Below are 26,973 nucleotides of genomic sequence, written 5' to 3' on the forward strand. Positions count from 1 at the left end.
GCTCCCGTGATCCGTTTGGCCTGCCCAAGCCGGTGGTGGAGAGAAGCGCTGCTATTAATAGCCCGCCCGCCCACCACGCCAGCCAGCGCTCGATTCCGCTGCGTGAACGAGTGGAGATCGGCTGCGAAGGTCCAGCAAGCTGACGCGCAGGCTGCCGGCATCGGGACACGCCTATCGCAGCTGTCTTCGGCCTAGGCACGGCTTTGCGTCCCCTTGGCTACAGCTTTGTCCTACACAAGTTCCTTGTTCAGGGGGCTTAACTACAGGCTCCTGGAAAAGAGACACTGGACACCATGAATATGAGTGCCATTGTGGGACAAAGGTTACCTGCTGCAGTTACATCCTGTGATCGGTCTTCAAGATGGATGGATGAAAGCTTGTTCCACCCTGGGCCATAGCCGATGTAGGAAGCATATCCATACTTTTTTGATGCCAATGGCGCAGCAGCTTCAGGGGAAAAAGCTTACGTTTGACGATTGGTGAAAGCTAGCCTCATGTGTGTCCACTTGTTATGCATACTGATAGCAGCCCGCTTATTGCTTCAATCCTGCACCATCCCTCGGATCCTTCACCCCCTTCAAAAAGGCAATTCCTATCAATATCTCAATGCGCTCTCTCGTCGCATCGCTCTTGGCCGCGTCTCTCCTTGCCCGCTGCCACAACCTCCTGGCTGACTAATCTGCCAAGAAAACTGACTCAGCCCTAGCTCCGTCCGGCCCAATAAAATCCCATCCGAGCTCGAGCCAAGATCCAGAAGCGCGATGAGCACGCCTCTCAACCTCTGGGCGGCAAATGAACATCCCGACCACTTCTCGTATGATTGCTCCGGGCACTGCGTGTTATCCGTGATTGCTTATTTTGCATGCTTGGGTACTATATGACTTTACTCTGACTGCTTGGAAAAACACACTTCCTGGCTTAAAAGCAAGCCTTGAGAATAAGACACAACAAACACTGAAGGGAAAAATATCATATTAACACAAAGGCGCAGTGATTTTAATTTCTTCAGAAAAGAACAAAGAAACCTGGGTAGCTTAGCTTGTTTATCTACAGGATTTTTTTTCAAAACGGGGTTCTAGAACTGGTTATGCAGCAAACCATAAGTGAAGATGGATGAAGACAGTGTCTCCGACAGATCGGAGAGCGAAGAACCAGGCTACAGCAATGAATATGATGAATTTGGCCGCGTGAAACGCCGAAAGCTCTTTGATCCAGATGATTTCGATTCTGACGATGCCGATTTGCAGCAGCCTTCGTCGGACGAATCCTCGTAAGCACTCAATTGACATACTCTCTCCCTGGACAGAAGCAAGCAGGGACTAACGTTCCAATTTTAGCGACGCTGAGCCGTACGAAGCAAACCAGTTCATTGATGATGAGGCTGTCTTCTCATCCATCAATCGGATGGATAGAAGGCATCGTCGACAACATGACTCCGATAGCTTCGGCGGCCGACCGGGGAAGGGGGTTAAGCGTGGTCCAAGGAAGCCACTGGAGCCAAGCGCAGAGTTCAAAGAATTGCATTCCGCCGCTACATCGGCGTTTATCGACTCTGATTACGACCGAGCCATCGTTCTTGTAAAACAGGCCATTCAAATCAACCCGGAAATGTTCGCGGCTCATTCTTTGCTATCTGAGATCTTTCTCGCTCAGGGTCAGAAAGACAAAGCGTTAGCAGCACTATTTAGCGGAGCCCATACCAGACCGAAGGATCCAACGGTGTGGCTAAAGGTCGCTAAAATGATTTTGGATCATGCTGGTGATGACAGAACAGCAGCCCTGCAGGACGTGATCTACTGCTATAGTCGCGTGATTGATGTCGATGCGGCGAACTATGATGTACGCTTTGAAAGGGCTGCCATGTATCGCGAGTTAGGTCACAAGGGGAAAGCCGCCCAAGAATATGAAAGGCTTCTCAAGGATCTCCCTCACAATACAAGAGCTTTGCGGCATCTTGCCGAGACTTATATTGATATAAACGAAGTTTCAAAAGCCATGTCTCGATATGATGAAAGTATCACCTACTACTCCTCCCTGAGTCCCCAAGAGGCTACCGATTTTGACTGGTCAGACGTCAATATCTATGTGGAACTTTTTGGGTATCAGCGGAACTACTGGGAAGGTCTGAGGGCCCTTAGATCTCTCTCCAGATGGCTACTTGGGAGAAAAGATGACGTGGAATGGGATTCAATATGGGAAGACGACCGGGAATGGGATGCCGAGGATTACCCTCGTCGCATCAGTACCCCATGGTTCTCTCCTTCAAGGTATCCCGTGGAATCATACGGTGTTGGGCTTCCACTCGAGCTTCGTATCAAGCTGGGTATTTATCGACTGAAAATGGGACCTGAATTTAAGGACGAAGCAATGGTAGGCTAGTTACCTGGGCTCCACTCACTGCCTAAAACCACTGACAGATGGTAGTCTCATTTTGTCTGGCTAGCACCAGAAGAGACGGCTCCTGGTTCGAGATTGTATGATTATGGGGATCTTTTTCGAGAAACCGCGGACGCATTGAAGGAGGCTAAATTTTATCCTGAAGCGCTGCTATTCTATACACCTCTTCAGTACACCCAAGAATTTGCAGATACGAGCCTTTTTATGGCGATGGCGGACTGCCACCTGGCCTGCAAAAACGACTCTGATGCAGAGAGCTGTCTCCTCACGGTAGTCGAATATGATCAAACCAATATTGATGCAAGAGTAAAATTGGCGAAATTTTACGAGAGTATGGGCATGATGGAGCAAGCCCTCAAATATGTGACAGAAGCAGTCGAACTTGGGCGTCAGGAGTCGGTACCAATGCGGAGACGGAGGGGAAATTTTGGCGCGAGGATCGAGCAGCTCGCAAAAGAATTCCGCTCCATGGAATCTGGTATCAGTGACCATGGAGAGATGGAATTGGAACCCCCCAGGTCACCGGACCATATGAACGGTCCCATATCATTCACCGGCCCAGCGCCCATTCCAAGTTCGAAGGAAGTTAGGCCAGAGGATAGAATCGCGTCCGCGATCCAGAATGCAGAGCATGTACGCTACTTATATAAAAAGTCATTGGAGCTTCGACCTTCCATGAGAATTGGAGAGGAGGATGCGACGGAAGATTGGTTGGACATTGTGGATGCTCTTTTAAGAAGTTTCCGATCAAATCGAGTGTTCTTTCCTTTGCAAAAAGGAATGATGTTCGTTGGATATTCGAAGGAAGCTCATCGCAAAGCTGGGCGCCTAAAAGGACCCGATATCATGGATGAGGTCCAGGAGTTAGCAGCCAGAATTCAGGCAGCCTTAGGTATTGTATATCTTCGAAGCGCTTCATTGAACCTTGACTGACAAGTAATATAGGAACGGCCGAGTTCGACCCCGATTCAATTCCGATGGACTATCACGGAATATCCTTTGATGCTTGGCTTGATCTCTTCCTGGAATACGCGCTTGTTCTAGCTGGTCAAGGGCATGCGGAAGAAGCATATGATTCTCTAGCAGCGGCGGCTGATGCAAACATCTGGTATCATTCGAAACCCTGCACACGCCGGATTTATGTTTGCTGGTTCAGTAAGCGACTTTTTTTTTTAAAAAAAAGGGAACATACTCAAGTGAAAAAGTTCTGACTTTTCTCTAGCTTGTGCAATTCGACTCCAGGATGAAGACGTTCTCGCAAGCATCGCCAGGTGGTTTATGAAAGAATATCAGTTCGTCACCGACACATACCGCCTATTCGCGACTCTCAGCCGTGTCTGTGGCGACCCGAGAAAGTCCCTATTCCACTCTTCCCCGAGCATGAAATTCATGCTTCGTCAAGTGAAAGCCATTGACTATTCCATCACTGAAGATCCTTCATCCACCACCACCGATCCTCGCCCAACGTTCTTCGCCGAGCGTGCTAGCCTCACAACAAAAGATGAGTCCGGAAATCTCATACCCGCCGAAGACATGGACGTCTCTCTACTCGTGCTATACGGTCACATTCTCTACGCAGGAAACAGCTTCACCAATGCGCTCAACTACTTTTTGCGCGCATACGCTCTTGACCCAGAGAATCCGGCGGTCCTGCTGTCCATAGGGCTGAGTTATATCCATCACTCGCTAAAACGACAGTCCGACAATAGGCACTACCTGATCATGCAAGGGCTCTCGTTTATGCAAGAGTATCGGAGGGTAAGGGAGAATAGTAGTGTTCCGCAGGAGAGACAAGAAGTCGAGTTCAATTTCGCGAGGGTATGGCATATGCTGGGTCTCGCGCACTTGGCGGTTAGAGGCTATGAAAGATGCCTCGAGTTGAGTGGGGAGATCCAAGCTGAGAAGCAGAAGGAGCAGCTGCAGAAGGTGGATGATAAGAACGGGGACGGTGCTTGTGCGGAAGATTATGCACGTGAGGCAGCGTATGCCTTGCAATGTCTTTATTCGCTTGGTGGGGAGGTGGAGATGGCGAAAAAGATCACAGAGAAATGGCTCGTTATTTGATACCCTAATATCTTGTTTATGGTGCATCCTTTAGGACCGGCTGGTCGCTGGGGATCAGTATATTGCAATGTGGAGTTGCAAATCGGAACGATCATGGAGTACTTCATGGAAAAAATTCAGGAAATCAAAAGGTGCATGGGCAGAAGCCATAAATCCTTGCTTGGTCGCTAAATCCGTCCAAATACATTGAGAATCTTGTGCGGAGTAATATACAAGTAGTCGAACCGGAATAAATATGCAAACGTTGGATATATCAAACTTGAAATATATGACATTCGCACATCCCGTGCTTAATGCTCCTACTCTTTAAAGAGAGATATGCAGTAGCAAACCAAAAGTATTGAGAGGGGAATCAAAATAAAATATGATTAAAAAAAAAAAAAAATTCGTGCTCTAGAGTTCAGAAATAAGACCAGCTAGAATTGGGGGAGATTGCACAATCTAAGTTAACAGTGAGCCTGAAATGCAAAAATATGCAACAAAATGAAAAAGAAGAGGAAGTCAAGTTATCCAATCTTGGTGCCACTAGACTGGCCTTGATAAGGAAATTTTTCATCGTCGCTGGGCATGGTATCATCGGTATCATCAAAAAACACTGCAGACTGCCGTCTAATTTCTTCCATGAGGCTATTTCGGCGCCCAGAAGTCGGACGCACGGGCGAGCCTGTCGGATGAGAGGTCGGTGCCTCTCTAAAATGACCGGTGTCTCTCAGGTGGCTCATAGTATCAGCCAACATACTGGCCGATCGCTGCTGGGCGTTCTCCTCGAGCGGAAGGGTTTGATCAGTCCGCGATCGAAAGGGTACATTGTTCCACCTCCCGCTCCCAGCCCATTCCGGATCTTTCATTAGCCCTTCGGCAATGACTCGTTCGATTTTCATCCTATTACTGATAAATTTGATCTTGGGAAACGTGCATTGTTGTCCTTCATGTAACATCCTTGCCAGGCGTTGTACGCTCGGGTCAGACAAAATATAATATAGATCTGATAGGACGGATTTAGGCCATATGGTCACTGTTCCGCTGAACCTTTGGAGCCAAATTTCGCTCCAGTCTTGGCCTAAGGGACGGGGAAGAAGTTCAAGATGTCGCATGACTTTAAGCCATTTGTTGAGGTCTAGCTTGATATACTGTTCCAATGCGGAACCAAGGAAACCTCCACGCCAACCTCGGCCTTTTCGATGGGTTACGGGCCGGCCAACTGAACCTCGAGAGCTGAAAAAGAAAAGGCTGATGTGAGGATTGACCTGTGGCTCTGTTAACTAACACTTCCCGAGTAGCGAGCTGTTTTCACTGAGACGTACCTGTGAAACGATGGAAAAACTGGCATTAAAGTGGACATCCAGAGCTTTCAGTGGAATATCCGTCCGAAGACTCCCATCTTTCCATTTATGCCCAAATGAATAAGGCGCAAGTGTACCGTCCGGCTTTTTCATCATCAATACAACAGGATTCAAGATTCCTGGAACTGCAGCAGAGGCAAGGACTGCACTCCAAATAACACAGTTCGGTGATGTAAGATAATTTGCTAAAATCGTAGGCGAATGAGGATCTGAGGGTACACATGAAACGTTGAGAACACGCCCAGTTCGTTCATATGCTTCACGAAAGGTTGTAGAACCTCTGCAAAACCAGCTGCACTGTTCAGCCCACTGCATCACATCGAAACGTGCACCGGTTCGCCAACAGCGTACTGCCCAAGTCGTTATCCCATCCTGGCAAGCTTTAATTTTATGTGCTAACTCAGGGACAAGAAGCTTTTTGAGCTCTTCGTCGGTTCTCGTCGCCACTAATGCCGCCACGAGAGCTCCCCCCGAGGTGCCGGAGATGATGTCCGGAAGGACATCGTTATCAAGCAAGGCTTTGATAACACCAAAGTGGTAATACGCCAGAGTAGCTCCTCCTGATAGACACAAGACGGTACGACCAAAGTTTGTATCAAGGTGCCTGAACAGACCCTGTTTTCTTTCATCTGATAGCTGCTGACTCGTCAAAACCAGCCTCAGTGATGTATGTGCTTCTTCAATAAACTCTTGAACCAAATCTTTAGTCCCATAGTAAGTTTCACTATATAGCCGTGGATTTTCTATTCCGGCAAAGTTGGTTTTGATGCATCCCTCCAATAGGGTGCAGAGTTCCTCCGCCGCAGCCTTGCCGTTGATTCCACCCGCTTCAGTTTGCGCCCTAAGCTGCCTCAACTGGCTTACTACCGTCATCACAGTGGTGTTATCGTAGTATGCATATTGAGGGCGCTCCTTCCATGCGTCATTCCCCAGATATTCGTCCAACTCCTTCGCTGCATTTTTCCAATGCTGGTAGTCGACTGTAGAATGAAGAGCCCTCCTCAGTCTTTGTCTTTGTCCCGTCCACGCAAAGAAATGCTCATAGAGCGAAATGTAGAGCCGCGTTAAGATGTATAACGCCCCGAGGAACACGATCCATGACAGCACAAATAGCAGGAATGGCCATTTCAGCAGCGTGTACACGACGCCTTCTCGCGTTTCGTCTTTGGTCCTCTGAGGAACTTTTGGCAGCTTTCCCGGTTTCCGTACCCGCCGGTGTATAGGCCTCCAGTCATTTATTGCGATGAGAGACAAGGCTTGCGGCGCGTTCAGAGCCTTTTCAAACTCTTCAAGATCTTCGTCATTGATGAATCGAGTGTGAAAGTCTGGGAGACCGTAGTCCTCTTCTTTTTCGTCGCCATCCGTTCTCGGAGATTTCATCTGCAGCCTTCTTCTCGAGGAGTTTGCTGTCATCTTTGTTTGGCCAATCCTCGAGGAGCCAGGGCGGTTTTCGAGCTCCTGTGGCTCGAAAACCCGCCCGCAAAGTTGGCGAGATGCACATCGACTGGCTGCGACGTCATGATTACTTCACTTCTGAGTAAGTGGCAGGTGCAATGCACCAGCTCCCCGGAATTAGCTAAGCCTGAGAGGGTTAGTGAGCACAATGATCAGCCCCCCGGAACGTGGCTTGTGCCTGCTTGACACCAGGGTGGCTGCGGGCAGCTCTCTGACTGGACAAGTTAAACCAATCTTGGCATATTACATAATATGAAACCCAGCCACAGGGTAGTTAACTAGAGCTTTGATGCATGAAAATAACCCTTTGGTGTTCTGCATACCAACAACAGCAACAAGCGTTGTCCTTCACTTCGGATGAGTCCACCATATTACCCTTCTTATGGAGAACCTACATTTGTCATTCACATCCGCTTTGCAATTGCTATTCTGTCCGAGAGAAATGGGATACCATTCTGGGGTCACTGCCCCGCTTTCCATCCGAGAGGACCACCCTGCCTCAGACACCATACAGCATGCATCGGGGAAACTAGTCACTTTTCCGGGTTGGTGTGGTTGAAATCGAGCCGTGCTGCAGCCGCCAATGTCCCCACGCCAAATTTAGATGGGTGTTTCAGCTCTTGCAGCATTCACATCCTTGAGTCTCGGGATCGGGGTGGCATCCTAAGCATTGTCAAAAAATCATTCTGTGCCTCCTGACTGACGCTTCACATGTTTCGATGTGCATCCCTCCTGCACTCTTATCCGGAAAGGTCGAAGCGATACTCCGTAACTCAAACTCAATCTGACAACTAACGCTCGGTGCCAGTTCGTCACTTGGATGGTAGGAAATTTTTTGAGTTTGCAGCGACTCCGTGTGCTCTTGTCACCCTGGTTCCAGAGGAAGGTTGATCATGCTGTCAACTCCTCCCTCTTTGGTCACACAGTATTATGACGTGCGATCTCCTGTCTCGATTAGAATCTCTCTGAGAGACCTTCTCGGTGGAACAGCGTGTCATCGGAGCCGACCTCTGGTATTTTTTTTCGCCCTGGCAGATTTTGCTCACAATGCGGGGGATTCAAATTGGCAATTTAAGGTTGCAGGGTGGATAGGTCTGTGTGGATCTTTTTGTTAAGCCTCCCAACAAATTCGCCGGCATTTTTTTTTTTTTTTTTTTTGGTGGCGGGGAAAACACGGTAGCCGAACCGTGTTTGACACAGATAACATTTACTCTGATAACAGAATCTTTGAGCGTGGTGCGGTCCATTTTCCGACAAGACACGGATAATAGAATTAGCTGTGCCCCGTGTGGGTTAAGCTGTGCTTGCAAACCCGACAAGCATCGGCCACCAAGGAGTACCGGAATCCTGAGCGCCAAGAGCAACAATTGCGCGATAGGCGCAGGGCCGAGAAGAATGCGATGTTACCAGCTTCTACCCGTCTCTGCGTGATGCTTTCAAATTTCAAGGGTCTTCTCTCTTGACAGTACTTGAGATCGCAACCATCCATATCGATATCCGTCCCTACATGACGAATTTTGTGAAGCACCTGTTGTGATGAATCTGGTGGTCATTGGCTGACACTTGGCCAAGCACCGACAATCGGTGGATTCGACGATGTCAGATTATTGCTCTCCCCCGCAATTTACCAGCCCCCTTTCTTTTGAATCCATTGTTATTGTTCCTGTGGTTGGTTGACGGCTTTTTTACCATCGGGCGAAAAAACATCATTTTTGGATATCATTTAGACACCGGGTTCAGAGGGAATACCAAGCACTTCGGGATGTACTTTGGAGGTCCGCTCACCTGACGAGGTAACTACGTAACATGTGTACGCCACAGCCCTATCATGTGGCTTCTGTCGTCATTCCACGAATGCGAGAATTTCCCCGTCGGCGAAAATACTGGCTCATATTTACGACACCATCAGACTCATGAAGAGAAATGATTCGCAAACACGGAGAAAGCGGTTTGCGTAGGTTGTTTTCCGAAAACGTACGGAGGCGTGTTCTTATTATGCTTTCTGTTGTACTTACTCCGATCAAGAGCGATGCGATCGGAGATGCTCTTCACGGCGGATGTTGCTGCTTGGCTTCATCCTAAAAGAAACGAGATCTCTGTTCACTGTTGAGAGTGACGTCCACGCAAACCACGAGATATTGAGACAGCAGGCGCACTGCCCTATGACGGATGGCTTCCCAAGACTCTGGGAATGTTGTGTACGAGAAAAACCCCCAGATATGCTTTCAAAGCAGCCTGTTCCAAAACAATATTCCTCCTATTGACCACTCGGCCATGTTCCGGGAAGATCAACCGATGGCTATTCACCTTGTGGGGCTTCTTGTCAACCAAGCAACCTCGCCTTTCACACTCAATTGCACTATAATGGGCAAACATAAAGTGTTTCCATAAGAAGAACACACACCAGTCTCCGCTACAAGTTTAAGCAGTACACCTGTGAAAGTCAAGTAAATTGATCTAGCGGTGGGTACATTGTGTTTTAAGTCTCTCAGAGTCCGATTATCATGATCTCTGAGCGATTCGCGGGGGGGTACAAACTAGTCCGGCAAAGTGTTAAACAGAGTAATAGCACGAGCTCACAGGAAACGTCAAATCTCTCATTCTCACTTAAAGTATTGTAGCCGGGAAGCATTGTTGGCTACCTGCTGACATTCAACCTATTCAGCTTTCTCTCCATATCGGCATATTTTGTCTAGTGGACTTCAGCGAATAAAGGCCTCTTCTACAGTTTGTACCTGTCCGACGCTTATCACCGAGCACGGCTACTAGTTAACCTTCTTTAGACGGAGAGATCGTTTGGAAATCAATTAAAAGATGTAGCGACTCTAACCACACAAACAAGCAAGACAGGCCGCCCCTCGGTTGTCGGCGGGCCGTTAGAGTTGATATCGGGCGAGAGTCCGATCTTCTTTTGAGAAGATTTTCAGCGACCGCTTGACGAGGACTCGAGCTATGAGACCGGGAATTTCCTGGAAGACACTAGGAAGGGAGCACTTGCGGTTGTTGAAGAAAAAGTACATCGGTCCTCGTATCGTTTACTAAAAGAGACTTACTTGAGAAGATCTGCGGGATCGCTCATATTGACAAGCGTGTGGGGGGGGAACTCTTGCTTTTACTAAAAAAAAAATTCCTCGGCGTTCCTTCGTTCAAACCACGATAATGGGTTCAGTAGTGGTTGGTTATGGTTAACTAGTTACTTTGGACTTCGTACCAGTTCATTCACACCCGAGGAGCACGGGACGTATCGAGGTATGTACACCCGCAATGAACCATCCCTCTCTGTCACTGCCGCCGGCATGAAACGAAACATCGATGAGACGCCGTGAACCACGTCTGCTGGTCCCTTGCCCCTGGCGTGAAACGAGACATCTTTGAGAGAGGAGAGGTCAAACTGGAAAAGCACGGACCTCGAAGGCAAAAAAATTAACATGCGCGCCATAAGCATCCCATCAGGACGCCTAGATTTCAAAAAAGAGTGCACAGGTGTACATACATACATGCCTGCATACATTCATACTCGTGGCTAAGCAAAAATAGCTTCACCTGCAAAATGCACGCCAAGCCAAGGCGGAAAGATCAACGAGCAGCCCGGGCATCAATCAATTCCACACGATTTCCCAGGTTCTGGGACGTGCATCCATGCAACCGCTTCGCGTCCTCTCTCTCACTCTTCTTTCCCCCCCTCATCCCTGAGGTCCTGGGCAAAGGGAGAAAGGCAAAATAAAGAGTACATTGCCATCCGTGGGATGTGAAATTGGCGGTGAGCTGATTCCGGAACATCGCCCCTCAGCGACCCGAACAACCAACCCTTTTTTTGTTTGGTTCTGGAGAGGGGCGAGGGGCTTTCCGAATAATGACCAGAAGCTTAAAAAAAAATGAGTTGCTTAATCATATCGGACGGATGATATGAGAAAGTGAGGATGGAGGGGGTAAATGCAAAGTGATTTCTTTCTTTTTTTTTTTTTTTTCAGTCTTCAAACGTCATATCAAGGTTCCTTAGGGTGCTAGGAGTGTGGAGTTTGAAACGGATCATTGTAATGGGAAAAAAAAAAAGGACAGACGCTCATGATTATCGCTCAAAAGGTGCAAAGGCGTCGGCGCCATTTGTTCCGGTGGTTTTACCCCACGAAAAAGGCGCCAAAAAGTCGTTGTGGTATTTGCCATGCATGGGATGCTGTGGATTGACGGGGCGTTGGGTGGTTGATAAAAGGAAAGCGAAGTGTGCTTAGCGTGCAGAGATCAGCCTGTCAGTGGCCGATTGACAGCCTTCTAGCGCTCCGAATGGTGGGAGAGGATGACGGTGTTTACTCTGCCGTCATCAATGCATGGGGCGTGCGCAAGGTTCAGCGCAACGAGAAGTTTAAGCGTGGCCCAAAAATGATTTGCTTGTGTGGTGGTCCACTCAGAGCCGGAGGAGGGCTTCAGGGCAAGAGGCGACGCCTGGGTTGACCTTGCTTGAGGATTTCATGGCAAACCTGACCCGACATTAGTTCCATGCAGATGATTGGGAGAGTGGCTTTATTGTGGATGGGGCGCTTTGTGTCGTCTGGTAAGGAAGCATTTTTCCCAAGAAGTTGCTGCCGCGCTGCTGCGAGGTGATGCTTTGGGTTGGTCAGTTTACATGGTATTGTCGCCACCGGAAAGTGTTAGGTGATCAGGGTTGGTGGAGATATGAGAGCCTTGTGACACGAAAATCGGGTGTGGATAGGGAGGTCTACAGTGGTCCTTATGTGCCAATACTCTCTCCGTATCTCTAGTTTTCTTGTTTGCGAATCGCACTGGAATTTTCGTCGATTTGATAGAGGGTGTGGCGCGCTGGGCGGTGTGCGCTACCAGATGCATCGTCAATCTGATTGCACGGTGGGGGTTGAACGAAAAGCATCGTGACGTCGGGAAGACGCTCGCGCAGTACGTTATGTCATTGGGGGCGGATCGCGGTTAAGCCAGAGGAGGACTGATGTCCAATGTACCCGGATGTTCCGTGCAATGATAGCTTATCGGCAGGTAACGTATCAAAGGATTGGAAGATCTTTTACCGTCTCGCGCTCTCCAGCAATGACGAAGGCGGAAAAAAGAAACCCCCCATCGATAACGGGAGATGCCAGTCAAACGTCGATGTTGGTCATACCGTTGTAACGTCGGCTAGCTGCCGTTTCGACCGTTCATGGGCCTCGTAACCAGAGCCAGTTTATCGGATATCCTGCAGGAGTATGGAGTACAGTAAGTACCTCTGTAGAACAGTAGAAATACCTGAGAAGTTTCGAATATGCCTCAGTATGGAGTACTGGAAGATAGATTGGCACTTCTTCTAGATCCAGTGCAAGGACCGCACGTTTCGAACGAGAAGGGTCTCGGTGGCCCGGCAGCTTGGGGAGCTTGCCAGCCAAAGGGCTTGAAGTGTCCATCGGATCCATGGGAAAAAACGGCGGTTTCACGCCATTGTATATAGGCATCCGTGGATACAATGGTATCAGGAAGCGGGGCCTGAAAAGGTTCGCGACTTATTATTGCCAGAGGGCTCGGTGTGGAGCTCCGCCTGCGAGATTTTCGATTGATTGATTGATTGATTGGTTTTTTGGCAACCCTAGGGAATTCCGAAACATCTCGAAAGAGCTTCTACGATCCCCTGGGGGTACTCTGCTTGGGGGGGGGGGGGGGGGGGGGTAGGGGGATTCACGGTGGGAGACTCGAGATGGAATGTTTCGTGCGAACTGGGTCGAGTGGTCATGGCCGTTTTCCCGAAGGACGCGATGGCCGATGATGGATGGGCATCAGCTTTTGCCGTGAGCGCCACGACCCACCGAAGTGCAAAGGCAATGGATGCAGTGCTGCGCGCGATTTCTCGCTGCGAGCGAAGATTGGACTTGCACTTTGATCTGATTGCTCGTAACGCTCCGAGAGCTCGAGCGCTCGGATCTCCCGAAGCTGACTATGTACGGAGTACTGTACACACATACATCCTGTTCACCTGCAAAAGGCCAACATTATTCTTGAATTGACTATTTTTATTATTTAATTATGGTATTTTTGGCTTTCCCATCACCTTGAAATCGTCCAGCGCCTACAGCCTCTTGCCTGGTTTTACATATCAACGACAAATAAAAAGGGTGGAATGGTCACGCTGAGCCAATGAGAGGGACAAGGGCCATCCACGCACGGGATTTAGAGTCGCCTGGTTCCCTGTCACTGTCTTTGGCATGTGAGTTAAGTTAAATAATGAGGGTCGCGATGATGAGGGTTAGAGCAAGACTTGGATCTGCCGTAGTGAACTCTGTAGCGTGTAGGCCATTTATTCTGAGAGGAGAGCAGAGAGCACACACAGAGAGAGAGAGAGAGAGAGAGAGAGAGAGAGAGAGAGCGGATGCAGGAGAGAAGAAAGAGACGGCTGGATATGGCCCATCGTGTGCACGCAGCTCGCCCACGCCGCGTTCCTGTGACCCGGCTAGCAAGCTTGGATTAAACCGCAAATGGGCTAATCGGAGCGGTTGACAAGGTTGGCGAAATGACCCGCGGAAGCCACCAGAGCAACCCCCTTGTCCGTCACGGAACAAAAAAGCAACGATCCCATCCTGCCTGGCGCCCCTCCTAGCACAAAAGCCCACTGCTTGGCCCCGAATACGGCCAGAGTCCCCGCTGGCAAAGGGGGTCCCCAGTCCTCGCTCAGAACCATAAGTAAAACCAAAAAGATCCCTTCCCGTCCGCTCTTGTGCCTCCTCCTCCTCTTCTTCTTCTCTGCCGGCGATATCTTCTCCCCGTCCACCTACACGCCTCCCTCCCCTCCCCTTCCCTTCTCCTCCTCGGCCGTCGTGGCGGCTTCTTCGTCACACCCGCCAGAATTGCGACAAGGTTGGACGCATCGGACAGTTTTCATCGCAATTTCGACAGGGTCCCTTCGGCAGCCACTCACAGCCGCCTGTCGCGTCCCCCTTGATCTTCCCCTTAAAAAAGAAAAGGAAAAAGAAATACCAGGCTTTCCCTTTACGGTTCTTTTTTTTCCGCTTATCTTCTGTCTGACAATATATTCTTCAGTTTTTATTTTTATTTTTGTTTTTTTTAGCCTTTTTTTTGTGTTTACAATCACATTCAAAACCCTTTCGCTTCTCACGTCTGTGCCTTGGGAAACTGTCCAGGTGACCACAAACTGCTTTTCCAGTCAACCGCCCGGTGCACATGAACAGTCCCACGGCCATCGTCAGCCTATTCTCACCACACCATTTTCCCAGTAATAACGTTCCCCCAGTATACACAAGCAGCGGGCCGGTTGGTTCTTAGACCTGTCAATCTCCTGCTGTAGGTCCTTGTCGACCAAAAATTGTTGGTGGTTGTGTCTTTTTTCTTTTTTTTTTTTTTTTCCTTTGGTGTAAATTCCCATCCTAGAGCATCCGCTGCTCTGGCAAGGCGAGCTCACCCTCACCTGCACTGACTCATTCTCGCTGAGTCGGATCGCAGCCTTGTTGGGCTGTCACTCCTGCTGAGCCGACAGGCAGCACCAGGAGCCTCAATCATCCTCCACCTGGGCCTGCTCTTCATTCTCACGATGTCGTCTCACTACTCCATAGCTACCTGTGTGCAGTGATTGCAGCCCGTTTTGACTGGATCTGGATTCTTCGCCCAGTCAACGCCGTCAAGATGGAGAAGCTCAACACCGAAGATGGCCAGCTCTTCATCAAGGTAAGTGGGAATTTTCCCTTCTCCTGTGACTCGGGCAGGACGGGTGACAACAGGTTTGGCTAACGTTTCTCGTGTGTTACTTGATTTCCTCCAGAACCTCGCCAGATTTGTACGCACTCATGAAAAAGCATTGGCCAATGCCCTTCAGATGAGACGCCAGACCTCGAAGAGCCTTGATTCTTCGATCTCCCCGCCGATCACCGGTCGACATGGCTCGTCCAGTCGTTCCGCTACCTCCTCTTCCTTAGCCGCCGTCTTCTCCCTGGGCTCCCTGAGCTTTACGTCTCACAATATCAAGCCCGCGAAGTTGACCCTCACCCCTCACCATGTTTTCTATCTTCTGTCGCGCTTCGAGGAGTTGTCCGTTCCCGTAGGTCCAATGAATATTCGTTTGGAGAATATCAACACAGAGGCCTCCTCGGCGTATGTTTCATTTTTAAACAAGCCGCGCCGGCCGAAGGGCGATAGAGACTCTATCCACTCCGTGTCAAGTGTCCGTAGTGTTCTGTCCGGCATGAGCGTGTTCTGGTCTTCCTTTGGCCTGGGATCCAAGGACTCTGTTTCCAAATCCGACAAGGCCAGGGCAGCGATCGAAAGTGACCTAAAGTACTTATATTCCGCGTTTACTAAAATCCCGTGTCTGAGGCTGGCTCCTGACCACCGTGCCCGCTTGATCCGTGGCTATGAAGAGTTCCCGTTTGACACCGCTGTTCCACTCCATGCCTTTAAAAACCTTGGTTCTCTGGAGATAATCGATGTTGATTTCCGTTCTTTCTATGGTTGGGACCGTTTGGCCGAACAGCTTAGGACCCTGACCCTTAAGCGCGCGAGCGTTGATGACGTTGGAGACTTGCTTACAGGAATTGTCTTGGACGATATTGACAAGCGGAGACGAAGGTCCACAAGGAATCCTCAGTCTCCTGTCAGTGGTGGCACAACTGCCAGTCCGGTTACGCAGCCAGAACCTGTGAGAGCATCCTCCGCTCCGGGATCCCCCGTCTCTGATCACAATTTCGGAAACCGTTCGAGTCCTAAATGTGGCTCTGCCATGGTTAGAGCAGGCTCTGCGGAGGGCCTCAAGCAGCGTCGAGAGGGGAGTGCGTCTCCTCCTCGGCCCCCCAGCTCGAGACGTCGCCACATTCGCGGAGCCTCGACGAAGATCAAGCGATCTGGCTCTGGAAGCTCGAATTCTAGTGAGTGCTCTACTGTGTATCGTCATCGGAGCATGTCGAACCTCCTAGCTGCCGGAATATTACCATCAACTAAATGGCGTTTCCTTCGACATCTCGGTCTGCCCGATAATTCGATGACTAGTATCACAGCTATAAGCCTCGCACCAGTTGCAAACACTCTACATTCTCTGGATCTGTCCTGGAACCTTTTCACCGAAGTGCCTGACAGTCTCTCGACGTTGGTGGCTCTCCGTTCGCTAAATCTATCTCACTGTATGATAGGATCTCTGCATTCTCTTTCACGAAATCCTCTTCCTGCAATCACGGCCTTGAATCTTCGTGCCAATCGCTTGCGATCTATTGCCGGTGTGGAACGCTTGCTCTCGTTAGAACGTCTTGATTTGCGAGAGAACAACATCCCCGATCCCACCGAGATGGCGAGGTTGACTTCTATTCCATATCTACGGGAGATTTGGGTCGCAGGAAACCCATTTACCAAATCACACTCCGATTACAGAGTTACTATCTTCAACCTATTCCGGCGCACCCCAGGATTCTCGGAAGATATCCTCATCGACGGTAGTGGGCCAACTTACTCCGAAAGGAAGAAGCTGGTTGAGCGAGTCGCAGAGCCTGAGAGCGCTCCTGTTATTAGACCCAACGAACAAGCCAACTCACGCGAAGACGATGTCCTGATCGCGGAACCTGTCATTACACAGTGTGCACAGCCCAAAGCGCTAGAGGAGAAGGCGACGAACCCCGCTTCCATACGCAAACAAGAACATGCGGTTGGATCGACTCGACGCAAGAAACCTCACAGACGGAGAATTGTTGATTTATCGCAGGACGAGAGCAGGGATACCCTGGCTTCAGAAATCGTCGAGCCAACCACTCCTAAATCGGAGTCGCCCTTCCAAGAGCGCCAAGACACACTTACACGCCCGGCTCTCCCGCGACTGAACACGGGCTCCGACTCCGTTTCGCCCGTGCTATCTAAAGTTGCAGGGGCGGGTAGCGCAGCGCATTTTCTTCCTGCTATCGAAGGTGTTGACTGGGATAGTAGTGGAGACATCTACCGCCAACGTTTAGAGGCTTTGAAACAAGAAGTCGGTACCAACTGGCTTACTGTTCTAGACGATGAGACTTGGGGCGGCAAGCAGAGGGATATTGGATTCCCCTCATCAGACGGCTCGGGTCTTCATCCTGTCGGCCCTATTCACCCTCATCGTATGACAGGGGCAACAGGCCACGCGATTGCTTCTAGTGGTCGAACACTGGGCTAAAACAAAAAGGCTCTTACGATTGTTCTTTTTACCCTTTCAGCGCGCTGGCTTTTTTCCAAAGTCATCGCCCCCCTTTTTTATTATTTCATCCTATCACTCGAGACGTGTTCTCAGTGATTGTACATGATTCATTCCATATTTGGATTTAGAAGAAAGTGTCAGAGGTGGGATGGCTTCTTCTGTCTTTTCAAAGACTAACCAAAAAGTAACGAAAGAAATGATTGTATGATGTGGGTGTGGATCTCTCGGTTTCCGGAAATTTTTATTTGGGTTCGGCTCTCTCCAATTTCTCCTTTTTTTTCCCTTTTTTTTTTTTTTTCCTTGGTTTATGCTGCATTTGTTTCTCCCCTTTTTGTTTAATTCGTTGTGCGGCTTTCCGCCTTTATACCATTTTGTTTTTTCCCTGCTTTTTGACTTTCATTGGCTTTTCTGTCGGAGTGCATTATTATGGGGTTATTTTTGCCTTTTCTTTTTTTTTCCCCTTTTTGGTTGTCTTTTAATGTTGAAGCGCGCTGCTATGTCAGTGTTTGCTTTCTATCCCACATAGTGGATAATCTCCCAGGCCTCTTATATCACATAGGACTGGTTGGAGGGGGAAGTGTACTGAGGAGAAGGTTTTACCAAAAAAGAAGTCTGGCCACTTGATGGCAGGTCCTTTCTGGGCTTTGAGGCTTGTATTATACTGACCTATGGGCGGCTTCTTCTGCTTGCTGGCGTTGTTTGTTGCATGGGGGCGTTGTCACTTCCTTTGCTTTTGCTTTTGCCTTTTTTCTTGTTTTTATCCAGATTATTGCGTTTCTCCCGTTTGAATGATACTGTGGATTTGGGACATCATGGCAGGTGGTGGATGGAATAATTGGCCGATCTAGCGTTCTAGAGCTGGGGGATACTGTCGACTGACTGGCTTTACATATATGTAGGTACGGGAATAAGTCTTTGGGGCCCTGGGTGGTGTTGACAATAAAAAAGATATTGTTTTATTGACTTACTTGTTGAGTCTGTGCATTGCTGCTTGAATTGAATCATAAGCGGACTACCATATCAGGAAGAAGTGGGTTTGTGGCTTGAAACTCCAAGCTGAAGCTGGACTACTAGGCGGGTTCGGGATGGTAATAGTGTGTAGCCACCCGCGTAGATGATCTACGGTGCTCGCCAGAAGCCCAATCAGAGGACAAAATGCTTTTGCCGAACTTACATATATAATGTACTCCGTACCCGGCGATAGTTACAATACGGTTCTCCGTCGTAGAAGTATGTGTGTACCATACTCTGTGCGTGCATTCGTAATGGTAGGGGAAAGACAAGTAAATCTACCTAACCTTTTTTAGCGAAACTTCAACCGTGTTCTCAACTACAGCAGGCCAACGTGAGTGACAGGAGACTCCCCAGCATGCATCGTGTCGTAACGGGCCCCGGAATATGGTACTCTCTGTCCTTGAGGTGGGGATAGCCGCCAACTATGGAGCTATTATGCTCTAGTACGTCGTGAGTGGTTCATATACCTGTCGTCATATTGCCCATATCCCCGGGAGCGTTGCTCGAAAAATTATGTCCGTGGCTTCGGATGCAAACATAAGAGTCGAGCCCAGACAGCCATCTACCGTAGCCGTCATCTGAATACCGGTTTCCGGGCGTTTGGACGTTGGGTGTTCGGTATCACAAAGAGGAAAGACGGGATCGACCGTTGCGCAAAGCTCCAATGGACTTTTAAAAAAACAACGCCCTCGGTGGGAATGGCGTCATAATCAAACTCAGACGCGCAATGGGAGCTCAGCCAGCCAGGCCGACGGTGACAACCGCTCATGACGACGAAAGCCCTGAAGGTTCATAGGATATCAAGAACCCCAATCACAGGTAGCGTCCAAATGCTAATTTGAAACTCTGCTTATCGAGCTTCCTAACCATGGTAGCCTGAGCGGCAAAAATTACTGGACCTTTTGGGATCCATGGCAAGTAAAGGCCAACTGTAGCTGAGGCTGAACCTTGTCGCTGGCATTCTCATAGACTGATCGAGATAGGAATCCAAAATAATAAGTATCATATTTGCCACCTTTCGAGCTTCTCTGTATCGAAAAAGATGGGTCTTTTTACTGGCTACTCCAAGCTCTGGATAGAAAGGCAGCGCATAAGCGACACATTTACATGCACTTTCGGCAGGGTCCAAGCAATCACATCGGCTATCTTTGCGGTGAACCTAGGTATCGAACCAGAAAAAGAGGTATGAAACCGCCGACAAACCTATGTACTCCATGCAGCGAAGCCCACGATTTGATCCCTTGGTTGCCTAGCAGACGAGCTGCGCCGCCGCCGGGTGGCTTTGCCTTCTTATCCTGCCCTCCGAAGCCTTGTGGGCCGCATTTTCATTGAATGAATGACGAGTACAGTGCTATTCCGTGCCAATCCCCGCCGTTGAAAGAGCGCAGATATATCTCTCTATAATCTTCGTCTTTGGAAAAGTGCACTGTAAAACATTACCAACCGCACGGGATTGCGACGAGTTGTATACACTTCAACTTGATAAGGATGGAGCCGCCAAATCTTGTAAGAAGGAGAGAGAGAAAACATCTTGGAAGCGGAGATTACGCATCCAAGTGCTGGAATGCTAAGGGAGCAGAATCGGGTTCCATGGTTTTCAAGTCGCTGGCGTTTACATTGAATAGATTCGAGGAGACATGGCATCATGTTCTCTGCAGGGATAGACGAAAGAGCTGACAGTCATATAAAGAGAATCTCGGATTTCTTTGTTGACCTTTGAAGAGGGCCGCCTTGTCGCTGCGTTCCTTGGTGAGTGTACGACCTCCCTGCGTGCTGGCCACTGGTAACAAAATAAATGACTACATAACTATGTAGTCTCAGCATCCTTGGACCTCAACCAGATCAGAATCATACTTAAATTGTGACCGTGAAATGTAGAAGGAGGACACATTGATCTCCACTCAAACAACCCCCTTTACTCCGTATCACATAGGCATTGGAAACGCGTGAAAGAGTTTTGGGGATTGTGACAGGTTTATATAATCAGCATTGCGTTGCCCCTGGAGACGGGCCCGGGGCGGGCAGCTGGTAAACAAAGGAACGCGACGATCGCAGTGTCGGAGACAACAGCTTGCGTGCATCGCCGATGAGACACACATGTACTCCGTATACTTGGATAATTTCTACTCTAATTGCTACTGCTGGTTTTTGAAACAGTATTCGAAATGCACAATTAATCAATATTTGTTACAGTGAATCCAGTGCCTCTATTCCGTGAGTCAGGACTTCAAGAACGACGTCTGTTCAAACTGGGAGACTTAAATCCGATAACTAGCCCAAAGCCGAGACGATACAACCCGTGCAGAAATTAGAACAATGCCTGCCTTTCGATACTCTGAAGCGGCGACGCCGTGTCCTGCAAACTGGAAGCACTCCAGGCCTTCGTTCGATATATACGATGACAACGACGACACTGTTCCGCTCGAATTTACTACAGATCTTCGTTCTGTTTCTACGTCAATACAGCAGCAACCGCGAAGGGTAAAAAGGGCAGCAACATTTAAAATACATGAAGACGGCCCCGGCGGTAAAGCTAGTGGACTTCCAACGGCGGCATGGCGGAAGACCACGGTAGGGAGAGGCGGCTCTTCGATGTTGAGTCAACCAGCTCAGAGATTACCGACAAAGCAGAAGGTTAGGCTTGCCGTTAGCCAATCACCAAGAGGCGATGAAAAGAAAACGGGAGGAGAGCGGCAGTCCTTGGTGCCGAAACAGCAAGCTTCTTCTCAGGTTAAGAAGCCCGTCTCCCATGACGGCCAAGATAAGGAGGTGGGAAAAATAGATCCATTGAAAAGAGATCGGAGGAGACAGACGATATACATACCACCTGAGGATACAACTATGCCAAGCATGTTCATGAGCATCTTTAGCCCTTTGAAAGTGGACATTGGCCAAGAAGACGAAGTCGATGCCTTTGAGGCACGAATTGCTAAGAGACGCAACCGAAAGAACTCGCCACCAAGAGAGCCTCAAAGAGCACCGTTGCAACAACCGTTGCACGTTGCGCAGGAATCTGCCATAAAGCAAGATATTGCAGGGTCAAACACTGGAAAAGAAAATGTCCCTCCCGGGCTATCACCGTGCGCCGAGTCCGGCTTCGATGTTTTTGATCTGTCGGACTTCAAACCACTTTCCGTTGAAAAGTTTGGAAAGAAGTCGCTATCTAATGTAACAGCGGGGAACCTAGATCCACCCCCACAGAAGAAGGCAATTGAGAGAGATAACAGGGTCTTGCGACCAAGTTGCCCAAACAGTCCCAGAACTCAGATATCGACTGGAAAGGCTACAAAATTGGGCGATAAACCTTTCGAAGAGGTTCCCAAAAAACGAAACGGCAAGCATATGAGCGGTATGGGTTCAGTGAGAAAGGCCTCGACCGATCCGGGTAAAATTTCAAGAAAATCCTCTTCAAAACAACAAGTTAAGGAAAGGCCACCGGTAAAGATTGCAGTCCCTCGCATTTTGAGCTTGGATATTGCGCAAAAATACCCAATAATTTCGGAGGACATATCAAATCCATATATGTATGAGGAGAACTGGCTTGCTCATCAGGAGATCGTGCTCACCCAGCTCGCAAATGCTCTTTTCGACTCGGGCCATTGTGCTGCAATTGCACAGGACGCTCAAAGCTTGCGCCATGAACTTCTTGAACATTATCAGGATGCGTATTTTTCTTTGCTTTACAAACGCGTACAGGCTTCCTTGCTGTACGGAGCCCTGCGTATTCCAAAGGATATCCTGAGCCGTGGGAATCGCCTCAGAGAAGACATAGGCATGCGCCGGAAATTTTTAAACCTCTGGCTTAGCACATATGATTTATCTGCTCTTCGAGCAGCTGCAGAGACGGTTATAGGAAGAAGGATCTCTATTCCAGTCGACTCCCCAGCTCAACCGAAAGCATCATCACAGAAAATACTCCGGCGATCAATGGAGAAATTTCTAGACACGTTCCTTATCAAGAACGAGGATTCAAACCCCATTGCACGGTCTGCGAAATCTAAGGAGAACGATGTGGAAGGGTCGCCCTTTTGCAAAACTTTGCTAAGGAGCATTATGATTATTCTACTCCTTGACAAGGCACGGATTGCACCAGGGACTTATTTGCCTCAATGCCTGTTCGTTACTTCTTCAGAGTATAAATCATCCGCGGCCTTGCTTCGGGCCCTGGGCAGCTTACTCCTTCCGACTGTGGGAGACATTGGACGAGCACTAAGCCATTTAGACTTCCAGGTCAGTTATGAACAATGCCGTCTTCAAGAACACCACTATCGAATTAAGAACCTTGCCGTTGATCTTCGAGATGGGATCCTTCTGACCAGGCTGGTCGAGTTGCTGCTATTCCAATTAGCTTCGGGTTGGAGTCAACAACAGAAATCAGAAAACACCACCACAGTTACCATGCCGACAGGGCAGGTTTTGTCTTTATTGCAAAGCGGAAACGAATGGCCGTTATCTCAACATTTAAAAATTCCCTGCGTCAGCAGAGCATCGAAGATTTTCAATGTCCAGATTGCTCTGAGCGCGCTCTCTGGAATCCGCGGCGTAGGTGTCATCGTGAAAGATATTCGCCCCGAAGATATTGTGGACGGATATCGTGAGAAAACGATTGCGCTACTATGGGGCCTTGTAGGTAAATGGGGCCTGCACGGCCTTCTTGACTGGGAAGACTTGAAAAGGGAAATATCTCGCCTCAAGACGAAGCTCAGTCAAATGCAACATGATAATCACGCCACCAGAGAAGAGGAGCAAGAAGAATTCGACAATGAACACGAAAGGGAAACATTTCTCTTAAGAAGTTGGGCATCATGTCTCGCAGGCCTCAAAGGGCTCCGCCTTGACAATATGACAACAAGTTTTGCCGATGGGAAGATATTTGAAAGCATTGTGGACGAGTATGAAGTTCTTATCAATCATGAGAGTACCATGGCAGAAGATATGGTCGAAGGACAGGAAGGCCAGAAATTCTCTTTGGCACAGAGACTTCATAGATTGGGCTGCAGTGCCCAGTTTGGTAAGTAGCAACACCCGCCCAGCAAGGCTCTTCGGCGCCCAGTGGCTCGCTGGAGACAGTAATGCTAAACCGTTTCGAATGTAGCGTCTCTGGTAGCTCCTTCAGATTTCTCGCCAATGCATGTATTCGATAAGGATTTCACGCTTGGAGCCCTGGCATTTCTATGCTCTCGCTTTCTATCTGCGTCGAAACGCGTTAGAGCAACTCTTGTCATTCAGTCTGCTTGGAGAAGTGTACTGAGCCAGCGAAAGAACTGATCATAGGGTAAAGGGAGACAGGGACAAGAAGAGAGCTGCAATACAGACTGGCTCTGGGCACTTTGGCTATTCTTGACGAGGTGTAAAGTTTTCTAATCATAGGGAAAACACACACTGTGTACATTCATTAAACACCCCACGGGCCACACTTTCATTCATTTCAGCATACACACTAACATATGAGTAAGATTATATGACCTTACCAACCTAATAATGTCGCATATCAGTCACGTTGATATAATACTCGTTCCAACAAGTCTGAACAAAGGAAACAGACTGTCAGCCACAAATCTGTTGCGACAGAGGAGATACTACTGAAGATTCAGGCCTGATTAATATGCAAGAGATGCTTTAGGCAGTGTAAAATTACTTAATCATGATCTGATAGCTCATCAATACTCCATAACCAGTTATTTTAAATATCTCATGAATTGTGTGAATCTTCTCCAGGCCAGCGAACAACATTAGTGTAGATCGTAGAGTAGCACCAAACTTGGGGAAAGGTAATGGTGTAACTGATCAAGAGAAAATAGGAGGAACAAACACTTTGTCAGTTATAAGACAGCATCGCATGTGACAGGAGCAGCAAAAGCACCAATGTAATGGCTGGAGGAACGGCACTTGTGGGCTATAAGATGGCATCAAAATTCAAGAAAAGGACAACTAGAAGAACAAGACGGGAGATAGGATATCATTGGACATATAACAGCAACATAACTGGGAAATGGTAGCAAAATCCATCAAGAGAAAAGTGTGATAAAGACATCACTTCATCAGCAGTAACCAAAACAGTATCAAGCTTGAGAAAGCATCACTTAACAAGAAGGCGGGAAACCATTCTCGCGGTAATCCCAATGGCTACAGAGGCGAACCCAGCAATGCCAATGAAATTGCCTACACTAATATTGCCACAAACTAATATTCTGGTCAGCTTTCCTAGGTTGAACTAGTGATTGGCAATGAAACATCAAAATTCTTACCATCACCGAAAGTCTTATTCTTTGCATTTCGCGGCTCGACAAACATCAGGCAGGATTTACCTTCCAGCAATTGTGAACAGGCACAGCACAACCCGGACGCAGCTTCTTTGCCACACTGACTCTTATCACCTTGAGCACTGTTGTGCTGCGCCGGCTCAATATGTGATTGCATGTTGAGCTCTGCACCACCCTCATCTACCTGCCTCATATTTGGCTGTGCATCATAAGGGCCAAACTCATAGATTATGCGGCGTAGATTCCCAGAAATATTGGAAGGAACGTAATTTTCGGCCATATGAGGCTGAAAATTCCCCTGCGGACCAGAGAAACCGACACGGACTTCAATTTCAGGTTGAGCCCCCCCGGAAGGAGATAGGTAATTGTTCTTGGTGTGAGTCGCTGGGTCTAAGAGACCTAAGCTACGAGAAGTCTTTTGCTTTTGTGGTCCCGATCTTTTCCTAGGAAGTTTCTTTGGCATTCCTCTATTTCGTAAAGGAACGCGCCTTTCACTATAACTAGATTAGTACTCCACACAAGCTCAGTGATAGTAATTCACATGAAGAGGACTAGATACATACACCTTTGAGAGGTCAGAAGAAAACGAACAATCAGTCTCGCTATCTGACCATGAATTTAATATCCGAGTGTGAGCTCTTTTCTGCTTTCGGTGGCGCAAATTCTTCCTATCTCTTTGGGGCATAACCCTTTCACGATAGATTGTTAATACTCCAGAGAAAGAGAGGGGGGAGTTGATACGTGCCAGGGTAAGAATGGAATAGTGCACAGGTATCAAGATACATACCCCTCGGAGGCATCTGAAGAAGAGAGTGAATGATCACTCCCAACGTAAGGGCCCCTCGGATCCTGCAGGACTGGAATGTGTGAAGTATTATGCTGTGAATATTTTAAGCGTCCCCTAGTTGATTTTTTGATAATTTCTCTATCTCTTCGGCTCAAAGCCCTGCCATCAAAAATTAGTGAGTATTCCGGATCCATGTAAGGGGTTTGTGAAAATAGTGAATGAGAGACACACGGGTTGGGGGGACCGAGAGGCGTTGGATTCAAGCTTTGGGATGAGTGACTCATCTGAACAAAAGGAGGCCCATTGAATCGAAATGGTTTGCGAGAAAGATTAGGTGATTCCTTTTTTAGGGGCAATCTGTCTATCTTTTGCGCGGCTCGGTGGGACACAGGTCTTTGACCAAAGCCATGGTTCCCGAGGCTGCGAGAAGGGAAGCCATCGGGGAGAGATCTTCCCTTGGGACTCGAAGAAGAATATAGGTATTTTCCTTCCCGGAGAGGCGGGGGCGTGTCGCGGAAGAAATCCGGTTGAGAATGGCCAGCATTGTGAAAAAGACCTCGCCTGAAACTCCGCGGAGGGGATTCACTGTTATCCTTACAATAATACTGATCGCGGAAACGTGTTCGCCCTCGTGGTTCTAAATATTCATTAACATATTCTTCTCGTGGTGGTATTTTGCTAAGGATAAATTAGCAACCGAAGAAGATCCAGATTCCGGAGGAGTTAAGTAGAATATAGAGTTGAACATACTCCTTTAAGCCGCAAGAACACGATGAACAAGTGGAAGAACGAGGAGGCGACGGCGCCTCCAAGCTTCCCGAGTACAATGACTCCATGCAGACATTTTTATCATCGTCCTCAGGGAGCTTGGTGATAGCCCGATCTTCAGAGTCTCGGGGCTCTGCTTCATGGCCTTCTCCGTCGACTTGTGACCCTTTATTGCTCCGGCAATTATTTTCGAGCTCTTCGAGCTTCGGTTCCATGTCTTCAGTCACAGCATAGATTTCTAGAGCCATGAGTGACGAGACTTCTGAGAGTGCTCAGTTGTGCAAGTGGAGTGGAAGCATGAGCGCTGTTAAACAGGACCAAAGCGGACCAATGTTGGACTGTTCTAATCAAGACGGCGATATCTTCAAATTTATCTCATCCAGAGTCGATTTCACTGTGCAACATTGGCACCGTGGGAGAATATACCCTGGAGTCCACCCAAGCGCCATGGTTGCAGGTGAGACAGCCTGGCGGAATCTCAGATGTCGCATTCAGTATCCAGAAATAGACCACAGGGAGCCAATCTCTCAGAGCCCTCCTGAATTGTTTCATTTGATATCTTTCTTGATTCTTTTGTGTCACTTATGGTGAGAGAGATCGCGAGTTGAAACGGAGATGGGATTTTGATTGGACGAAGAGCCTCCCAACCCTCAATGGGCGCTTCCATCGCGCGAATGAACTTGACATCACCGTTTGAACTAGTGAACTGCCCTCCCTGTCATCCATGACACCATT

At 48.5% G+C, this 26,973-nt stretch overlaps 8 protein-coding genes across 8 annotated transcripts; 4 read left to right on the forward strand and 4 right to left on the reverse strand.

Annotated features, from left to right (window-relative positions):
* Positions 1–755: 755 nt before the first annotated feature.
* Positions 756–4,461, forward strand: CIMG_04896 (general transcription factor 3C polypeptide 3 (transcription factor C subunit 4); the record flags this gene model as incomplete). The annotated part of the gene is made up of 5 exons (XM_001245454.2): positions 756–1,270; positions 1,338–2,370; positions 2,425–3,289; positions 3,343–3,552; positions 3,620–4,461. The coding sequence occupies exons 1-5, from the start codon at positions 1,110–1,112 to the stop codon at positions 4,459–4,461; spliced, it is 3,111 nt and encodes a 1,036-aa protein (XP_001245455.1). The 5' UTR covers positions 756–1,109.
* Positions 4,462–4,814: 353 nt separating this feature from the next.
* CIMG_04897 (patatin-like phospholipase domain-containing protein) lies at positions 4,815–7,245 on the reverse strand. Its single transcript, XM_001245455.2, has 2 exons — positions 5,766–7,245; positions 4,815–5,708 (listed from the first exon to the last, which is right to left on the reverse strand). The coding sequence occupies exons 1-2, from the start codon at positions 7,215–7,217 to the stop codon at positions 4,968–4,970; spliced, it is 2,193 nt and encodes a 730-aa protein (XP_001245456.1). The 5' UTR covers positions 7,218–7,245; the 3' UTR covers positions 4,815–4,967.
* A 4,283-nt stretch (positions 7,246–11,528) lies between these two features.
* Positions 11,529–12,101, reverse strand: CIMG_13398 (uncharacterized protein; the record flags this gene model as incomplete). The annotated part of the gene is made up of 2 exons (XM_004446055.1): positions 11,529–11,709; positions 11,881–12,101. 2 exons carry the CDS (start codon positions 12,099–12,101, stop codon positions 11,529–11,531), a joined length of 402 nt encoding a protein of 133 aa, XP_004446112.1.
* Positions 12,102–12,525: 424 nt separating this feature from the next.
* CIMG_13399 (uncharacterized protein) lies at positions 12,526–13,392 on the forward strand (the record flags this gene model as incomplete). Its single annotated transcript, XM_004446056.1, has 3 exons — positions 12,526–12,700; positions 12,927–13,192; positions 13,327–13,392. 3 exons carry the CDS (start codon positions 12,526–12,528, stop codon positions 13,390–13,392), a joined length of 507 nt encoding a protein of 168 aa, XP_004446113.1.
* Positions 13,393–14,611: 1,219 nt separating this feature from the next.
* CIMG_04899 (leucine Rich Repeat domain-containing protein) lies at positions 14,612–17,385 on the forward strand (the record flags this gene model as incomplete). Its single annotated transcript, XM_001245457.2, has 2 exons — positions 14,612–14,930; positions 15,025–17,385. Exons 1-2 carry the CDS (start codon positions 14,889–14,891, stop codon positions 17,383–17,385), a joined length of 2,403 nt encoding a protein of 800 aa, XP_001245458.2. The 5' UTR covers positions 14,612–14,888.
* Positions 17,386–17,881: 496 nt separating this feature from the next.
* Positions 17,882–18,651, reverse strand: CIMG_04900 (uncharacterized protein; the record flags this gene model as incomplete). The annotated part of the gene is made up of 4 exons (XM_001245458.2): positions 17,882–17,900; positions 18,073–18,250; positions 18,375–18,418; positions 18,581–18,651. 4 exons carry the CDS (start codon positions 18,649–18,651, stop codon positions 17,882–17,884), a joined length of 312 nt encoding a protein of 103 aa, XP_001245459.2.
* Positions 18,652–20,508: 1,857 nt separating this feature from the next.
* CIMG_13400 (calmodulin-binding protein Sha1) lies at positions 20,509–23,688 on the forward strand (the record flags this gene model as incomplete). Its single annotated transcript, XM_001245459.2, has 3 exons — positions 20,509–20,634; positions 20,696–23,431; positions 23,516–23,688. Exons 2-3 carry the CDS (start codon positions 20,737–20,739, stop codon positions 23,686–23,688), a joined length of 2,868 nt encoding a protein of 955 aa, XP_001245460.1. The 5' UTR covers positions 20,509–20,634; positions 20,696–20,736.
* A 546-nt stretch (positions 23,689–24,234) lies between these two features.
* Positions 24,235–26,561, reverse strand: CIMG_04902 (uncharacterized protein). The gene is made up of 6 exons (XM_001245460.2): positions 26,221–26,561; positions 25,702–26,148; positions 25,471–25,629; positions 25,247–25,372; positions 24,669–25,177; positions 24,235–24,603 (listed from the first exon to the last, which is right to left on the reverse strand). Exons 1-6 carry the CDS (start codon positions 26,484–26,486, stop codon positions 24,500–24,502), a joined length of 1,611 nt encoding a protein of 536 aa, XP_001245461.2. The 5' UTR covers positions 26,487–26,561; the 3' UTR covers positions 24,235–24,499.
* Positions 26,562–26,973: the final 412 nt, after the last annotated feature.

The sequence above is a fragment of the Coccidioides immitis genome, assembly GCF_000149335.2.
Source record: "Coccidioides immitis RS genomic scaffold supercont3.4, whole genome shotgun sequence".
NCBI lineage: Eukaryota > Fungi > Ascomycota > Eurotiomycetes > Onygenales > Onygenaceae > Coccidioides > Coccidioides immitis.